The sequence below is a fragment of the Tachyglossus aculeatus genome, chromosome 12 (genome assembly GCF_015852505.1).
Source record: "Tachyglossus aculeatus isolate mTacAcu1 chromosome 12, mTacAcu1.pri, whole genome shotgun sequence".
In the NCBI taxonomy this organism is placed as follows: domain Eukaryota; kingdom Metazoa; phylum Chordata; class Mammalia; order Monotremata; family Tachyglossidae; genus Tachyglossus; species Tachyglossus aculeatus.
In genome coordinates this window covers 2,700,911-2,719,826 of record NC_052077.1, presented here as the reverse complement: position 1 = coordinate 2,719,826, position 18,916 = coordinate 2,700,911, and the positions used below count along the sequence as shown (strand labels likewise).

The 18,916-nt window shown below is 47.5% G+C and overlaps 1 protein-coding gene across 1 annotated transcript in view; it reads right to left on the bottom strand.

Moving 5' to 3' along the window:
• Window positions 1-377: 377 nt before the first annotated feature.
• ARHGEF38 (Rho guanine nucleotide exchange factor 38) overlaps window positions 378-18,916 on the bottom strand; it is a 107,740-nt gene continuing 89,201 nt past the window's right edge. The window contains exons 10-14 of the mRNA XM_038755249.1: window positions 12,220-12,537; window positions 8,024-8,164; window positions 7,286-7,484; window positions 5,511-5,761; window positions 378-597 (exon numbers count right to left, since the gene is read on the bottom strand). Coding sequence (XP_038611177.1) covers window positions 412-597; window positions 5,511-5,761; window positions 7,286-7,484; window positions 8,024-8,164; window positions 12,220-12,537 — 1,095 coding nt within the window. The 3' untranslated portion in view covers window positions 378-411. The remainder of the gene's footprint in view (window positions 598-5,510; window positions 5,762-7,285; window positions 7,485-8,023; window positions 8,165-12,219; window positions 12,538-18,916) is intronic.

Genomic DNA, 18,916 nt, shown 5'->3' with positions numbered 1-18,916 from the left:
AAGAATACATCCATCCTTGTGGAAAGTACAGTGTGCCTAGCAACTATAGTTTACCGTATTTGTTTTCTACAGGTGGCTATTCCAGAGGGATTCAAACTTAAACCTTAATTAAGTTGGTTGGTTGGGAGGTTCATTTTTTGCACCGATGTTTGACTCAGTCTCCAGCGCAGCGCGGAGCGGGAGAGTACACCCTGAAGGGCGTTCATTAAAAAATCGCGCCGGGAAGCCCGTCACTTCCCGACACCTGGAAAGACCACGGTCTCTGCAGCTCGGGGACGGGGACTTGGCCGTTCCATCTCCCTGGCGCGCGGCTTACCCGTAAGTTGCCGAAGAGGAATCATCTTCCTCGACGGAAAAATAATTATCGCGAGCGTAAGGCACTTCTTCACAAATCCCAGGCACCTGTCCAGTTTAAGCATATGTCATCTTCCCCAGGTAGTTAGCTGGCACGTATCCTGTCCGTCCTTGAGTTTCTGCCAACCACCACTCCTTATTGCCGCTCAAGTCACAAAACCTGAGGATGTGAACTCGTTGGTACTCCTGCAAGCTGAGTTCCTGGTCACTGCGGGCTTGGAACGCGTGGACCGCGTAGAAAATCTGGCGAGAGAACCAAGTGGCGTTATTCAGACGTTATCCGAGGGAAATTGGAAGCGGTGTGGCCTAGTGGAAAGAGCACGGGCCTGGGAGTTGGAGGACCTGGGTTCCAATCCCGGCTCTGCCACTCGTCTGCCCCGTGACCTTCGGCGGAGGAGCAGCGTGGCTTAGTGGGAAAAGCACGAACCTGGGAGTCCGACGGTTCCGTTCCCCGGCTCGGCCCCATGCCTGTTGTGTGACCTTGGGCAAGTCGCTTCACTTTTCTGGGCCTCTAGTTACCTCACCTGTAAAATGGGGGTTCAAACTGTGAGCCCCACGAGGGACCGGGACTTGTATCTACCCCCAGTGCTTAGAACAGTGCTTGGCAAAGAGTAAGCGCTTAACAAGTGCTATTATTATTGATCTCTCTGTCCTAGCGTCCACAGATGCCACAGGTTTTCGGGGAAGCACGAGCCATTATCATTATTATTATTAAGTTCTCTCGGCCTCAGTTTCCTCATCTGTAAAATGGCGATTATAATTTCCTCCTCCTCAGACTGTGAGTCCGGTCACCTGACTCCTGTTTCCCTGTTCTTTCCACGAGGCCACACTACTCCTCCCCCTCTAGACTACAAGGTCTTCAAGGAGAGGAGTCGTGTCCGTATTTCGCTCTGCTGTTTGGATCTTTTTTCTACAGAAAAGATCTGGACACATCACCCTGCTCCTCAAAAAATCTCCCATCCTCTTCCGTATCGAACAAAAATTCCTTTCCACTGGCTTTAAGATGCTCTGTCTCCTCTCCCCCTCCTAATGCACCTCGCTTTTCTCCTTCTCCATCCCAGCCCGCACACCCCGCTCCTCTGGTGCTAACCTTCTCCCTGGGCCTCCATCTCATCAATCTCGCCGCCGGCCCCCGGAACGCCCTCATCCATTCATTCAATCGTATTTATTGAGCGCTTACTGTGTGCAGAGCACTGTACTAAGCGCTTGGGAAGTCCAAGTTGGCAACGTAGAGAGACGGTCCCTACCCGACAGCGGGCTCACAGTCTAAAAGGGGGAGACAGAGAACGAAACAAAACATATTAACAGAATAAAATAAATCGAATAAATAATACGACAGACAACCACTCTGCCCCCACTTCAAAGCCTAATTGAAGACCCACCTCCTCCAAGAGGCCTTCCCAGACTAAGCTCTACAGCACCTGTATATATATATATGTTTGTACATATTTATTACTCTATTTATTTTACTTGTACATATCTATTCTATTTATTTTATTTTGTTAGTATGTTTGGTTTTGTTCTCTGTCTCCCCCTTTTAGACTGTGAGCCCACTGTTGGGTAGGGACTGTCTCTCTATGTTGCCAACTTGTACTTCCCAAGCACTTAGTACAGTGCTCTGCACAAAGTAAGCGCTCAATAAATACGATTGATTGATTGATTGATTGATTTTCCTCATCTCCCACTCCCTTCTACATCCCCCTGAATGGATAAATGGACGCGAAAGAATGTCACCCTCTTTGCTCCGGATCTGTAGTATGCCAAGACAGATGCTGTGTGGCTTTGGGCAAGTCACTTAACTTCTCTGTTCCTCAGTTACCTCATCTGTAAAATGGGGATTGAGACTGTGAGCCCCCCCACCATGGGACAGCCTGATCACCTTGCTCCCAGGCCCAAAGCACTTAGGCAAATATCTGTCATTTTCTTTATTTGTGTTGATGTCTGTCTCCCCCTTCTAGACTGTGAGCCCGCTGTTGGGTAGGGACCGTCTCTATATGTTGCCAACTTGGACTTCCCAAGCGCTTAGTACAGCGCTCTGCACGCAGTAAGCGCTCAATAAATACGATAGAATGAATGAATGAATTGGACTGTCCCAAGTGCTTAGTACAGTGCTCCACATATAGTAAGCGCTCAAGAAATGCAATTGAATGAGTGAATGAACCTGGGTTCTAATCCTGGCTTTCCATTTGGCCGCTGTGTGGCCACGTGCAAATCACCTAACTTCTCTGTGCCTCAGTTTCCTCATCTATAAAATGGGAATTAAATACCCGTTCTCCCTCACTCTTACACTAGAAGCAGGGACTGCAACTGATCTGATTGTATCCTATCTAACCCAGCGCTACGGTGGTTTTCCATGGGGAGAGAAATTTGGACACAGGATCCCACCATTCTTCCTGGCCAAGTCTCTGCTGGCCCTCCCTCCCTCTAAGCGTAATCATAATAATAATATTGATGGCATTTATTAAGCGCTCACTATGTGCAAAGCACCGTTCTAAGCGCTGGGGAGGTTACAAGGTGATCAGGTTGTCCCACGGGGGGCTCACAGTCTCAATCCCCATTTTACAGATGAGGTAACCGAGGCCCAGAGAAGTTGAGTGACTTGCCCAAAGTCACACAGCATTTGTCATAGCATGCTACAGATCCGGAGCAAGGAGGGTGACATTCTTTCACATCCATTTATCCAATTATGCGCAGTACAGTGCTCTGCACAAAGTGAGGCTCTATAAATGCCAGTGATTGAGTGATTTGGAGGGAGGAGGGTTACATTTATTCGCACCCATTTAGCAGCTTGCTGGGTAGATAAGCCAATGTTAATCCATTTTTTCCATATTTTTTTGGCTGGACCAGTGGACAGATGTATATGTATATATAGCGTGGTTCAGCGGAAAGAGCCCAGGCTTGGGCATCAGAGCTTGTGGGAATTGTCAGCTGTGTGACTTTGGGCAAGTCACTTCACTTCTCTGGGCCTCAGTTACCTCATCTGGAAAATGGGGATTGACTGTGAGCCCCCCGTGGGACAATCTAATCACCTTGTAACCTCCCCAGCGCTGAGAACAGTGCTCTGCACATAGTAAGCGCTTACTAAACGCCATCATTATTAATATTATCACTTTTATACTTAGGGCGATGAATCTGCCTATGAATTCTAATGTACTTTTCCAAGAACTCAGTATATACCCCTGACTGAATGACTGATGGAATATTTTCAAGATGAATGTTTTTCCATTTTGGGGAGCGGACCTCCCGCGTGTCCCCACTCCAGTTCAACTTTGCTGCCTGGATCATTTATCTAGGGCAGAAATTCAGTCCACGTTTCCCTACTTCTCAAGAACCTCCAGAGGTTGCCCAGCCACCTCCTCGTCAAACGGAAACTCTTTTCCCTCTGTTTTAGAGCACCCGATCACTTTGCCTCCTCCTGTCTCACCTCACCGAGTTCCTACTGTTAATCCAGAATGCTCACTTTGCCCATCAAATTCCAACCTACTCAACGGACCTGATCTCATCTATCTCACTGCTGACCCAAAGCCCACGTCCTCCCTCTGGCCTGGAACTCTGCGTCACCGTGATTTGCTCCCTAAATAATAATAATAATAATTATTATAATTATAAAACAATTATAATAATAAATTAATAACTTATTATTAATATTATTAATTATTCAATATTAATATAATAATAAATTATTATTATTATTTATATTATATTATTATGTAGGCATTTGTTAAGCACCTACTATGTGCAAAGCACTCTTCTAAGCGCTGGGGGGAATACAAGATGATCAGGTTGTCCCATGTGGGGCTCACAGTCTTAATCCCCATTTTACAGATGAGGGAACTGAGGCTCAGAGCAGTGAAGTGACTTGCCCAAGGTCACACAGCTGACATGTGGCGGAGCCAGGATTCGAACCCATGACCTCGGACTCCAAAGCCCGGGCTCTTTCCACTGAGCCACGCTCATCCTCCGTCCCATCCCCACAGCGCACGTGTATAGAGCTGCAGTTTACGTATTTATCTGTGTATATTAATGTCTGTCAACTCCTCTAGACTGTGAGCTCACTGTGGACAGGGAATGTGTCCGTTTGTTGTTGTAGTGTAATGATAATAATAATAATAATAATAATAATAATGGCATTTGTTAAGCGCTTACTCTGTGCAAAGCACTGTTCTAAGTGCTGGGGGGAATACAAGATGATCAGGTTGTCCCATGTGGGGCTCACAGTCTTAATCCCCATTTTACAGATGAGGGAACTGAGGCTCAGAGCAGTGAAGTGACTTGCCCAAGGTCACACAGCTGACATGTGGCGGAGCCAGGATTCGAACCCATGACCTCGGACTCCAAAGCCCGGGCTCTTTCCACTGAGCCACGCTCATCCTCCGTCCCATCCCCACAGCGCACGTGTATAGAGCTGCAATTTACTTATTTATCTGTGTATATTAATGCCTGTCAACTCCTCTAGACTGTGAGCTCACTGTGGACAGGGAATGTGTCCGTTTGTTGTAGTGTAATAATAATAATAACAATAATAATAATAATAACGGCATTTGTTAAGCACTTACTATGTGCAAAGCACTCTTTTAAGCGCTGGGGAGGTTACAAGGTGATCAGGTTGTCCCACGTGTGGCTCACAGTCTTCATCCCCATTTTCCAGATGAGGTCACTGAGGCCCAGAGAATAATAATAGTAATAATAATGATTAACAAAATGGGGATTAAGGCTGTGAGCCCTAGTGGGACAGGGACTGTGTCCAACCAGATTAGCTTTTAACCACCCCACCGTTTAGAACAGTGCTTTACATATAGTGATAATAATGATAATAATGATGGCATTTATTAAGCGCTTACTGTGTGCAAAGCACTGTTCGAAGCGCTGGGGAGGTTACAAGGTGATCAGGTTGTCCTCACAGTTTTAATCCCCATTTTACAGATGAGGTAACTGAGGCCCAGAGAAGTGAAGTGACTTGCCCAAAGTCACCCAGCTGACAATTGGCGGAGCCGGGATTAGAACCCATGACCTCTGACTCCCAAGCCCGGGCTCTTTCCACTGAGCCACGCCGCTCAGTACAGCGCTCTGCACACAGTAAGCGCTCCATAAATCCGATTGAGCGAATGAATGGCTGATTGGATGACAGGAAATCTTTCTTTCTATTCCACCAGTACCTGTTCCTCCAGGCCCTCCGCGTCCGCCCCGTCGGTCCCCAGCTTTCCGGAGGGGCCGCCGAGGGAAGAGCCACTGTCATTCCCGCTGCCTCCCGGGGTCCGGTCGGCGCTGTCACCGGGCGGCCGCGGGGACACGAAGAGGCTGAGGTCGTCAAAGTCGTCCTCCAAGAAGCGGCTCTCGGCCTGCGTCTGCGGCACCTTGCTCGGGTTATAGGGCTTCAGAAAGGAGGAATACACGTAGCCTTTCGTGACTAGATGGAAAACCGGAAGGGAAAACTGAAGTCGTTTGGCAATTCCAACTCCCTTCGTAAGCCTAAAGTATACTAAAGTATAAGCCTAAAGCCTTTAAGTATACTAAACCCCTTTTTCCTCTCCTCCCCATCCCTGCCGCCCTACCTCCTTCCCCTCCCCACAGCCCTTGTACATATGTTTGTACAAATTTATCACTCCATTTATTTTACTTGTACATATTTACTATTCTATTTATTTTGTTAATGATCATCATCATCATCATCATCATCATCAGTCGTATTTATTGAGCGCTTACTATGTGCAGAGCACTGTACTAAGCACTTGGGAAGTACAAATTGGCATCATATAGAGACAGTCCCTACCCAACATTGGGCTCACAGTCTAAAAGGGGGAGACAGAGAACAAAACCAAACATACTAACAAAATAAAATAAATAGAATAGATATGTACAAGTAAAATAAATAAATAAATCAATAGAGTAATAAATATGTACAAACATATATACATATATACAGGTGCTGTGGGGAAGGGAAGGAGGTAAGATGGGGGGGATGGAGGGGGGACGAGGGAGAGAGGAAGGGGCTCAGTCTGGGAAGGCCTCCTGGAGGAGGTGAGCTCTCAGCAGGGCTTTGAAGGCCCTCTCCTCCTCTCCTTCCTCTCCTCCCCATCCCTCCCGCCCTACCTCCTTCCCCTCCCCACAGCCCCTGTACATATGTTTGTACAAACTTATCGCTCTATTTTACTTGTACATATTTCCTATTCTATTTATTTTGTTAATGATGTGCATTTAGCTTTAATACTATTTGTTCTGATGACTTGACACCTCTCTACGTGTTTTGTTTTGTTGTCCGTCTCCCCCTTCTAGACCGTGAGCCCGCTGTTGGGTGGGGACCGTCTCTATATGTTGCCGACTTGGACTTCCCAAGCGCTTGGTACGGTGCTCTGCACACAGTAAGCGCTCAATAAATACGATTGAATGAATGAACGCATGACTGAGAGGAAGGATGAGGAGGGAAAAATCTCAGCCCGTAGCGAACAGAAGCTTCTTAGTCACCTTTCCCCACCTCTTATCTCACCTTGCTGATTTCTTACCACAACCCAGCCCGTTCACTTTGTTCTTTTAACGCCGTACCTCAGTCTCATCGCCAAATCCTCACCCACATCTGCCTCTGGCCCGGAACTCCCACCCACTTCATATCCGACAGACATTCACTCTTCTCACCTTCAAATTAAAATCACATCTCCTCCAAGAAGCCTTCTCTGACTAAACCCTCATCTCTCCCACCCCCTCTCTCTCCTGGGCCACCCTCGGACTTAGATTTCTACGCTTTCTTCTCTTCAACCTCAGCCCCGCCGCGCTGTATCCACACCCGTCTTGTATTTTAGTGTCCGTCTGCCCCTCTAGACTGGAAACTCTCTGTGGACAGTATTGTTATAGTGTACTCTCTCAAAGGCTTAATTCAGTGCTTGGGAGTTTGATCGCTTGATGGAGATCTTTTCCCGGCCCCGTGCCAGTAACTTACTTCCCGCATCCACCAGCCATCGGCTGGTACTTCCCAAGGGATCCTTCTTCTCCACCACAGCCACCAGGTCCCCTTCCAGGAGGTCAATGTCGAGGTCCTGGGAGGCGTTACACTTACGCCTGGCCTGGAACAGCCCCTCGGGACCGAAGCCGGTCAGCAGCTGGACACGGTGGCTGTCCGTCTGGCGTGGAATTTCAGGCTGGGAGGAGAGGCAAAGAGGAGTCTCCGCTTGAATGGGTGAGCAGAGGCCTAGACGCTGACCGGATTCCCGTTTTCCCTAGCCCCTACATTCCTCAAGAGATTCAGTTTCCCGTGGGCCAGAGGACAGAGATCGTTCGGAAGATCCCTCCAGATAAAGCTAGATTAGACAGACCGCGGGAGGGTAATTCCCCCTACCTCGCACCCAACTGAGGTCAGAACGCAAATAAATTTCTATTTTAGCAGGAAAGGCTTAGACTTAAGATTCCCAAACTCCGCTACCGGGGAGCTGGAGAACCTCCTTCCTTGGATTTTATCGGGAACCGGACAGACCCTGATTTATTTAGGGGTAAGCGTGAGCCAGACTAGTGACGGACAGACGGACTAATTCACTCCCAAGGCCACTTCCAGCCCTACGAGTCTGTGATTCTTTAACCAAGCAAACGTAGAGTCGTGAAAGGGACTTCAGGATGTGGGCTTGCCCCACGCGCTGCAGGAGGTAACAAAAACACAAAGGTCCGGGAGAGCGACAGAACTGACCAAGGAGGGCCCAGGTTTCTTCTTCTCAAAGCTCAGCTTCCTCTCGATGAAGGTAGCGCTATTGTCTTTGACGAAGTTCAGCTCGTGTATCTCCTCCATTACCCGACTCTGCGCGTCCCAGGCGCCGGAGATCAGCTGTCCCTGCAAGAAAGAGGGAGGTGCCCGTGGTCTCTGCCCGCGTCTGGACAGACGGCGATGCTGTCGTCCAGGCGAACTCAACGCCGGGGGGCTACTGACAGAAGGGCCACAGTAAACAGATAATAATAATAATAATAATGATAGCATTTATTAAGCGCTTACTATGTGCAAAGCACTGTTCTAAGCGCTGGGGGGGTTACAAGGTGATCAGGTTGTCCCACGGGAGGCTCACAGTCTTCATCCCCATTTTACAGATGAGGGAACTGAGGCCCAGAGAAGTGAAGTGACTTGCCCAAAGTCACACAGTCAAACAGATAAAAGTGATGGGAGGGCCGGGGGACGGGGCAGGGAGATTTCCTGAGTGATGCCCTTTCCTTCAAAACACTAGCAGACCGACAAACCGATGGAGCACTCTGTCAAACCGAGTCGCTTTTATTTAACTAGGGACAAATGGAGAATCCTAAAGGGGCAATGAAGCAGCGGCAGGTGGCCTTCAAATAGTCTTAATAATAATAATGATGATGGTATTTGTTAAGCGCTGGGGGGATACAAGCCGATTTGGTTGTCCCACGTGGGGCTCACGGTCCTAAACCCCATTTTGCAAATGAGGCCACTGAGGCACAGAGAAGCGAAGCGGCTTGCCCAAAGTCACCCAGCTGACAAGCGGCTGAGCCAGGATTCGAACCCATGACCTCTGACTCCCAAGCCCGCGCGCTCTTTCCGCTGAGCCACGCTGTGTCTCAGGAGTGTGAACGCTCTGCTCTTCGGAGAAAGTGGAGGCCGTCCAGAGGGAAAAGAGGAAAAGAGGGCTTCATTTGTGCACCCCTGACTCCTAGAAATCAGCAGGTTATTTTCCCTTAATAAAAGCTGGTGGGGTCCGATTTGTTTCTGAGAGGAGGTACAGACTGGGATAGGTGAGGGCTTTCGATCCGCTGCTTCTGCCCATTTTTAGCGTTCCCAGAGCCCAGCGTGATGTGGGCCGTGTTTCCATGGGCTGCGATTGCCAATTATTCTAAGAAGCTTGGGCACAAACTGTTCCTCAGAAAAATTCCAATGAGGGCAATCGTGCCAATCCAAGACAGCTGGATGAGGGCCCAGCCCCTCCTTAACTACTAGGATTTTGGGGGGCTCACTTTTAGGCTATGTACTCTCCCACTACGAACCCCAGAGTAAACTACTGGGGTTTGGGGAGGTCTTGTTGCCAGGCCCCAGGGGGAGAGGAGTGCTGATGAGTTGAAAAATCTCATCCCTGGGAAGAGAGGGAGGATAGTAATTATAGTAATTGTCGCCTTTATCAAGCATGTACTCTGTGCCAAGCACGGCGGTAGAGATAATGGCTCAGTGGAAAGAGCCCAGGCTTTGGAATCAGAGGTCATGGGTTCAGATCCCGGCTCCACCAGTTGTCAGCTGGGTGACTTTGGGCAAGTCACTTCACTTCTCTGGGCCTCAGTTCCCTCATCTGGAAAATGGGGATGAAGACCGTGAGCTCCCCGTGGGACAACCTGATCACCTTGTTACCTCCCCAGCGCTTAGAACGGTGCTTTCAGTGCTTAGAACAGTGCTTTGCACATAGTAAGCGCTGAATAAATGCCATTATAAATAAATAAGTATAGGGAAGCAGTGTGGCTCAGTGGAAAGAGCCTGGACTTTGGAGTCAGAGGTCATGGGTTCAAATCCCGGCTCCACCAATTGTCAGCTGGGTGACTTTGGGCAAGTCACTTCACTTCTCTGGGCCTCAGTTCCCTCATCTGGAAAATGGGGATGAAGACCGTGAGCTCCCCGTGGGACAACCTGATCACCTTGTTACCTCCCCAGTGCTTAGAACAGTGCTTTGCACATAGTAAGCGCTTAATAAATACCATCATTATATAGGGTATTCAGCTCAGGCACAATCCCTGTTCCACTTGGGCCTCACAGTCTAATGAGGAGGGAGAACGGATGTTTCATCTTTGTCTTCAAATGAGGAGAATGAGGCACAGAGAAGTGAAGTGACTTGTCCAAGGCCACACAACAGGCAGAACTAATAATAATAATAATAATAATGATGATGGCATTTATTAAGCACTTACTGTGTGCAAAGTATACACTATGTGTACTATGTGCAAACTAGAATCCAGGTCTCCTGGTTCTCAGGCCCATCCACGTTCTTTCCACTAATCCATGCTGCAAATCAGAGCTTAGAACAGTGCCAGCGCTTAGAACAGTGCTTTGCACATAGTAAGTGCTTAATAAATGCCATCATTATTATTATCAGACCCATTGGTTAAGGAATGGTGCTCTGACCCCTTCCCATCAGGAAAGGGGAGTTGCGACTTGGCAAGTGGAGGGTGCATTGAATGGAGATTTGAGAGTTAAGTCCAGAAAAAACAGAAGGCAGAGTTTGTCTCCCTGCCAAGAAGCGGTTTTCTCCCGTCCCTTGGGAAGAACACAAAGGCAGAGCGCAGGCCCATTTGACATTCATCCCAGCTCCGTCCATTACCTCGAGATGGCTTTTTTGCCACCCGATCTTAAATAGTTCTGATTAACGCTTAGGTGCTGCGGTGTGTGAATGGAATACGAAACGTAAAAGGATCGACTCAAGTGTGGTCCTCTGGCAGCAGTATTTGTGGCTGAGAAGAAAGGCTCTGGCTATCATGGAAGGAAATCTCCGGGGAGAAAGCCTGATGTGAATCACCTGGAACCTCAGAGAGAAAGTGCTGCTTGGCCTGTCCATGAGGAGGAGCGATAAGGGGAACGGGCTGTGTTTGGCACACGGGTGATTTTTTTTTTTACCAGCTGTCAGCAGCCTAGAGAGAGGGAGAGAGAGATGAGAGAAAAAGGCAGAGAGGAAAGAGAGAGAGATGAGAGAAAGGGAGAGAGGAGAAAGAGAAAGTGAGCATTGTTGGGGAAGGGGAAAGAGAGAGATTCTGATGGCTCTGTTTGGCACCCAGGTGATGTTTTAGCAGCTTAGAGAGGCGGGGGGAGAGAAAGAGATGAGAGAAAGGAGAGAAATGAGAGAAAGAGGCAGAGAGGAGAGACAGTGGAAAGAGATAGATGAGAGAAAGGGAGAGAGGAGAGAAAGTGAATATTGTTGGGGAAGGGAAAAGAGAGAGAGATTCTGATGGCTCTGTTCGGCACACAAGTGATGTTTTACCAGCCTAGAGGAGGGGGAGAGAGAAAGAGATGAGAGAAGGAGGCAGAGAGGAGAGTGGAAAGAGAGAGAGAGATGAGAGAAAGAGGCAGAGAGGAGAGTGAAGAGATGAAAGGGGCAGAGAGGAGAGTGGAGAGATGAAAGAGGCAGAGAGGAGAGAGAGGGGAAAGAGAGAGATGAGAGAAAGAGGCAGAGAGGAGAGAGAGGGGGGAAAGAGAGATGAGAGAAAGAGGCAGAGAAGAGAGAGGGGAAAGAGATGAGAGAAAGATGCAGGGAGGAGAGAGAGGGGAAAGAGATGAGAGAAAGAGGCAGAGAGGAGAGAGAGTGGAAAGAGATGAGAGAAAGAGGCAGAGAAGAAAGAGAGGGGAAAGATTAGAGAAAGAGGCAGAGAGGAGAGAGAGGAGAAAGAGAGATGAAAGGGAGAGAGGAGAGAGAGGGGAAAGAGAGATGAGAGAAGGGCAGAGAGGAGAGAAAGAGGAAAGAGCGAGATGAGAGAGAGGCGGAGAGGAGAGAGGGGAAAGAGCAAGATGAGAGAGAAGCAGAGAGAAAAGAGAGGGGAAAGAGTGAGATGAGAGAAAGAGGTGGAGAGGAGAGAGAATGGAAAGAGAGAGATGAGAGAAAGAGGTAGAGAGGAGAGAGAGTGGAAAGAGAGAGAGATGAGAGAAAGGAAGAGAGGAGAGAAAGAAAGTGAGCATGGTTGGGGAAGGGGAAAGAGAGAGATTCTGATGGCTCCGTTTGGTACCCAGGTGATGTTTTAGCAGCCCTGGTGGGGCGGGGTGGGGGGATGAAAGAGATGAAAGAGGAGAGAGATGAGAGAAAGAGACAGGAGAGAGAGTGGAAAGAGAGAGGTGAGAGAAAGGGAGCGAGGAGAGAGAGAAAGTGAGCATGGTTGGGGAAGGGGAAAGGAACAGAGATTCTGATGGCTTACTGGGAGGAGGCCGGGGGAGGGATAGAGCCGTAACAGGAGAAGCGTCAGGTCCCGGAGCAGAGTGATGAAGCAGGCCAGGCGGTTGATGAGGATCTGCCGAGAGGCCTGGTTGAACACCCGAAGTTCCTCCACCAGCTGAGCGTTGAGGGCCTCGTAGTCCCTCTTGGCCAGGTCCGACTCGGCCCCGGCGGACTTCTGCCGGCCGCTGTTGTAGTCGAGCAGCTTGTCGTAGCGCTTCTGGATGAGCTTCTGGGGCCCCGCGAACAAGGCCTGCAGGGCCGACAGCGGGGTCACCACCTGCCTGTGAAATCGGTCCACCTGCCGGATGGAAACGGCTGCATTAGAGGAGGAAGCACGCTTTCACGCCTCCCTTTTGGCTCAGCTGCTCTTCGTCCAATCCCCGCTCCCCACCAGTTAATAATAATGACCGTATTTCGGAAGCGCTTACTCTGTGCCAGGCACTGTACTAAGCACTGAGGTGGGACCCGGTCCCTGCCCTACTTGGGGCTCCCAGTCTCAATCCCCGTTTTCCAGATCGAGGCCCAGAGAAGTGAAGTGACTTGCCCAAGGTCACACAGCAGACAAGTGGCGGAGCTGGGATGAGAATCCATGACTTTCCATCTCCCAGGCCGTGGTCTATCCCCTACACGGTGCTGCTTCTGAATAATAACCATTCAGTCATTCATTCATTCAATCGTATTTATTGAGCGCTTACTGTGTGCAGAGCACTGTACTAAGCGCTTGGGAAGTGCAAGTTGGCAACATATAGAGGCGGTCCCTACCCAACAACGGGCTCACAGTCTAGAAGCGCTTACTATGTGCAAAGCACTGTTCTAAGCGCTGGGGAGGTTACAAGGTGATCAGGTTGTCCCGCGGGGGGCTCACAGTCTTCATCCCCATTTTCCAGATGAGGTCACTGAGGCACAGAGAAGTGAAGTGACGTGACCAAAGTCACCCAGCTGACAATTGGCAGAGAGGAGGTTTGAACCCATGACCTCTGACTCCAAAGTGCAGGCTCTTTCCACTGAGCCACACTGTGAATGATCCACGCCCGTTCACCCCCATTCCCCACTCGTTCACCTCCCCATCCCTTCAATCGTTTCCCACCCGTTCACCCACTCGCCATCTAGTCATGGGCAAAAAACAGATTGCGAAAGAAAGCAGAAAATGGAAATGAGCAGCCAGAAAGGCTCAAATTGACCAGTGCCATGTTTGCCCAATAATAATAATAATGATAATAATGATGGTATTTGTTAAGCGCTTACTATGTGCCAAGCACTGTTCTAAGTGCTGGGGAGGTTACGAGGTGATCAGGTTGTCCCACGGGAGGCTCACAGTCTCCATCCCCATTTTCCAGATGAGGGAACTGAAGCCCAGAGAAGTGAAGTGACTTGCCTAAAGTCACCCAGCTGACAATTGGCAGAGAGGAGATTTGAACCCATGACCTCTGACTCCAAAGCGCAGGCTCTTTCCACTGAGCCACACTGTGAATGATCCACGCCCGTTCACCCCCATTCCCCACTCGTTCACCTCCCCATCCCTTCAGCCGTTTCCCACCCGTTCACCCACTCGCCATCTAGTCATGGGCAAAAAACAGATCATGAAAGAAAGCAGAAAATGGAAAGAAAGAAAATGGAAATGAATAGCCAGAAAAGCTCAAATTGACCAGTGCCATGTTTGCCCAATAATAATAATACTGGTATTTGTTAAACACTTACTATGTACAAAGCACTACTATTCTAAGCGCTGGGGAGGTTACAAGGTGATCAGGTTGTCCCACGGGGGGGGGCTCACAGTTTTAATCCCCATTTTACAGATGAGGGAACTGAGGCACAGAGAAGTTAAGTGACTTGCCCAAAGTCACACAGCTGACAGTTGGCGGAGCAGGGATTTGAACCCACGACCTCTGACTCCAAAGCCCGGGCTCTTTCCACTGAGCCACTGAGATGGGAATTTGGTGCTTGAAGTTTCTCCCAGACACCGTGACTACAAGCCCCTCTAATCCTGAAATATCACTACACCTAGATTGTTATTCATTCTCAAACTGACAGCTCCCTCTAATTCCATAGGAGAAGTTTGGCTTCCTGCATTGTTGGGAGTGTGGGAAGGGAGAGTAAGATTCAGTCCTATTTACTGAGTGCTTACTGTGTGCAAAGCACTGTACTAAGCGCTTGGGGGAGTACACTATAACAACAACCAGACCCATTCCCTGCCCACAATGAGCTCACAGTCTAGAGGATTCCTGACAAATGTTGCGATGGAAGACTGAATGATTCCTGGGAATCTGAACAGTTGCCTGGTGATGGGTTTAGGTTATCAATCAATCAATCGTATTTATTGAGCGCTTACTGTGTGCAGAGCACTGTACTAAGCGCTTGGGAAGTACGAGTTGGCAACATATAGAGACAGTCCCTACCCAACAGTGGGCTCACAGTCTAAAAGGGGGAGACAGAGAACAAAACCAAACATACTAACAAAATAAAATAAATAGAATAGATATGTGCAAGTAAAATAAATAATATACATATATACAGGTTATCTTTTGGAAAGAATACTCTTCCTAAAGTATAGCTCTCCTGTTACTACTCCTTAATGGATAATGTTACTACTCCTTGGGGAAGCAGCGTGGCTCAGTGGAAAGAGCCCGGGCTTTGGAGTCAATCATTCAATCAATCAATCAATCGTATTTATTGAGCACTTACTATGTGCAGAGCACTGTACTAAGCGCTTGGGAAGTACAAGTTGGCAACATTTAGAGACAGTCCCTACCCAACAGTGGGCTCACAGTCTAGAAGGGGGAGACAGAGAACAAAACCAAACATATTAACAAAATAAAATAAATAGAATAGATATGTACAAGTAAAATAAATAAATAGAGTAATAAATATGCACAAACATAAATACATATGTACAGGTGCCGTGGGGAAGGGAAGGAGGTAAGACAGTGGGGATGGAGAGGGAGAGAGTCAGAGGTCAGGGGTTCAAATCCCAGCTCCGCCAATTGTCAGCTGGGTGACTTTGGGCAAGTCACTTAATTTCTCTGGGCCTCAGTTACCTCATTTGTAAAATGGGGATTAAGACTGTGAGACCCCGCAGGACAACCTGATCACCTTGTAACCTCCCCAGTGCTTAGAACAGTGCTTTGCACATAGTAAGCACTTAATAAATGCCATTATTTTTATTATTATTATTATAAATTCCAGGACTTGATTTCCAATAGAAATAATAATAATTATAATAATCTTTACACGCTTACTATCATCAATCGTATTTATTACTATTAATCGTATTTACTATATGCCAACCACTGTGCTAAGCGGTGCAATAGGTACAATATTATCAGATCAAACATAGTCCCTGTTCCACACAGTGCTTACAGTTTGAGGGGGCGAGACAATAGGCGATCAAACCCAATTTCACAGATCAGGAAACTGAGGTACAGAGAAGTTTAGTGACTTGCCCAGCATGATAGATCTGGGATTAGAATTCAGGTCTCTGGACTCTCAGGCGTGTGTTTTTTCCGCTTGGCCATGTTACTCTTCAAAAAAAAAAAAGATTTAGGCGTAACCTTTTCTGTGTCTCCTGCGTCCTTGGGGAAAGAAAACTTGTGGTTCTTCCGTCAGACCCAGATGCACAACTGAGTTTCAGCCCTCCAATGTTGCTGGAGCTGGTCTTCCTTTCAATCAATCAATCAATCAATCAGTCGTATCTACTGAGCGCTTATCGTAGGCAGAGCTGTGTGCTAAGCGCTTGGGAGAGTTCACTAAAACAGAGTTGGTAGATATGTTCCCTGTCCACAGCGAGTTTCAAGTCTAGAGCTCTTATTCCCACCTTGAGGGAAGAGGGCCCTTTCCTCTCCAGAATGATTATGAATAATAATAATAATCATAATAATAGCGGTATTTGTTAAGCAGTCACCTCAGTCTCCTGCAGCCCAGGGATCCCCTTCCTCAGCCTTCCTCTGTCCTGCCTATGGCTGAGGTCTGTCTCTTTGGGCAATTAAACAACGACTCTCCCAAGAAAGAGCCACAACACGTCGCTCCATCCATGGAGACACAGGATAAACGATTCGGTTTAATGTTTCCGCGGTGCTTTCCCACTTCGTCGCTTTGATCCAGGAGGGAGGCCACCGCTACCGTAGTCGGCAACACTTAGAAAACCCGCTCCGGCGGGGAAACTGATTTTTTATTGGCATCACGAGGCTCCAACACAGATTAAGGTTTAATTACTGGCGCAGGGGTTCTAATCAATATGCATCTTCATGGAGTGAAATATGTCCTTTGGCCAAGGGAGGAATTTGTCTAATTTGTCTGGGAGAAATTACCGCGTTCGTGACTCGTCTGGATTCAGGAGCTAATACGATTATCGTAGTATTTTCCTATCTCTTCAAGTGACCCTTGGAGGAATACGTCTGCTACGAAGAGAAACAGAGAAATGATCTATCGACTAAACGAATCAGGATTCCCTCAGAGGTGGAGTCCTGGGAAGCTGCTACTGTCCTCACAGGACATCCCTCCCCCAGGAAAGGAGAGAAGCAGGAGGGCACAGTCTTGAGAGACAGGGGCCCTGGGTTCTAATCCCAGCCACACCACGTGCCTGAGTCCTAACTGTAGTCAGGGGTGTCATCAAATAACTCTGTTTTATTATAATCAATCAATCAGTCAATCGTATTTATTGAGCGCTTACTGTGTGCAGAGCATTATACTCCCCCAAGCTCTTAATACAGTGCTCTGCACACAGTAAGTGCTCAACAAATACCACTGACTTTTTTCTCTATTTATTTATTTATTTTATTTGCACATATTTATTCCATTTATTTTATTCTGTTAATATGTTTTGTTTTGTTCTCTGTCTCCCCCTTCTAGACTGTGAGCCCGTTGTTGGGTAGGGACCATCGCTATAGGTTGCCAACTTCTACTTCCGAAGCGCTTAGTACAGTGCTCTGCACACAGTAAGCGCTCAATAAATACGATTGAATGAATGAATGATCAAATAACTCTGTTTTATTATACTCCCCAAGCTCTTAATACAGTGCTCTGCACACAGTAAGTGCTCAACAAATACCTCTGACTTTTTTCCTCTATTTTATTTATTTATTTTATTTGCACATATTTATTCTATTGATTTTATTTTGTTAATATGTTTGGTTTTGTTCTCTGTCTCCCCCTTCTAGACTGTGAGCCCACTGTTGGGTAGGGACCGTCTCTATATGTTGCCAACTTGGACTTCCCAAGCGCTTAGTACAGTGCTCTGCACAGTAAGCGCTCAATAAATACAATTGAATGAATGAATTTTCAAATAACTCTGTTTTATTATACTCCCCCAAGCTCTTAATGCAGTGCTCTGCACACAGTAAGTACTCAACAAATACCACTGACTTTTTTTCTCTATTTATTTATTTTGTTTGTACATATTTGTTCTATTGATTTTATTTTGTTAATATGTTTTGTTTGTTGTCTGTCTCCCCCTTCTTGACTGTGAGCCCGCTGTTGGGTAGGGACCGTCTCTAGATGTTGCCAACTTGGACTTCCTAAGTGCTTAGTCCAGTGCTCTGCACACAGTAAGTGCTCAATAAATACGATTGAATGAATGAATGAATGTTGTGTGACCTTAGACAAGTCATTCAACTTCTCTGAGCCTCAGTTTCCTCCTCTGTAAAATAGGGATTCAATACTGGTTCTCCTCCACCTTAGACTGTGAGTCCCACGTGGGACAGGGACTGTGACCAGCCTGATTATCCTGTTTAATAATAATTACGGAATTTGTTAAGCGCTTTATAAGTGCCGGGATAGGCTGTGAGCTGGTTGTGGGCAGGGGATTTACCTACCAACTGTATTATATTGTGCTCTCCCAAGCGCTTAGTACAGTGTTCTGTGCACAGTAAGTGCTCGATAAATACGATTGATGCAAGGTAATCAAGAGTCACACAATCTGACACGGGGCTCATAGTCAAAGGGGGAGGGAGAGCAGGTATTTAATCCCCATTCTGCAGATGGGAGAACTGAGGCCCAGAGAAGTTAAATGACTTGCCCAGGGTCTCAAGCCAGGACCAAACGGCCTCTACAGCGAACAGCCGTGGAATCTCTCGGATGCCGTCCGAGACCCATGCTATATAAATGAAGCTATTACTGGGGTGAGCCAAAGTGCCTACAATGTGTATTCATTAAGCCCGGCAAAAGGTAGAAAAAAAATCCTCTGGCTCATAAAAATGTTCGCCAGTTTTATCAAATTGGTACTCAAGGCAGCAAATATTCCACCGCAGCCTCGGGCGTATCTTTAGTGAGGATGACGAGGCACATTCTAATACTGAAACCCTTTTATGGGAACCCCAATTAGATGGTAGAAGAAACTCAACTCCCCAAAGAATTGGCTGGGAAATCATTAAATTGAGATTAAATTCACTTGATCGACTGACCACTCAAATATTTGGGTAGCCAGGCCCAATTTCTAGATGCGTGAGGACGAGGGCTCTTCCTTATTTAATATTGATGGTATTTATTGAGCGCTTAATGTGTGCAGAGCACTGTACCAGCGCTTAGAACAGTGCTCAGTGCTTAGAACAGTGCTTGGCACATAGTAAGTGCTTAACAAATACCATTATTATTATTCTTATGGAGAGGGAGTTCAGGCTATGTGGAGGATGTGGGAAAGGGGTCAGTGCTGAGAGAAATTTAGTGCAGTGCCTGACACATAATAA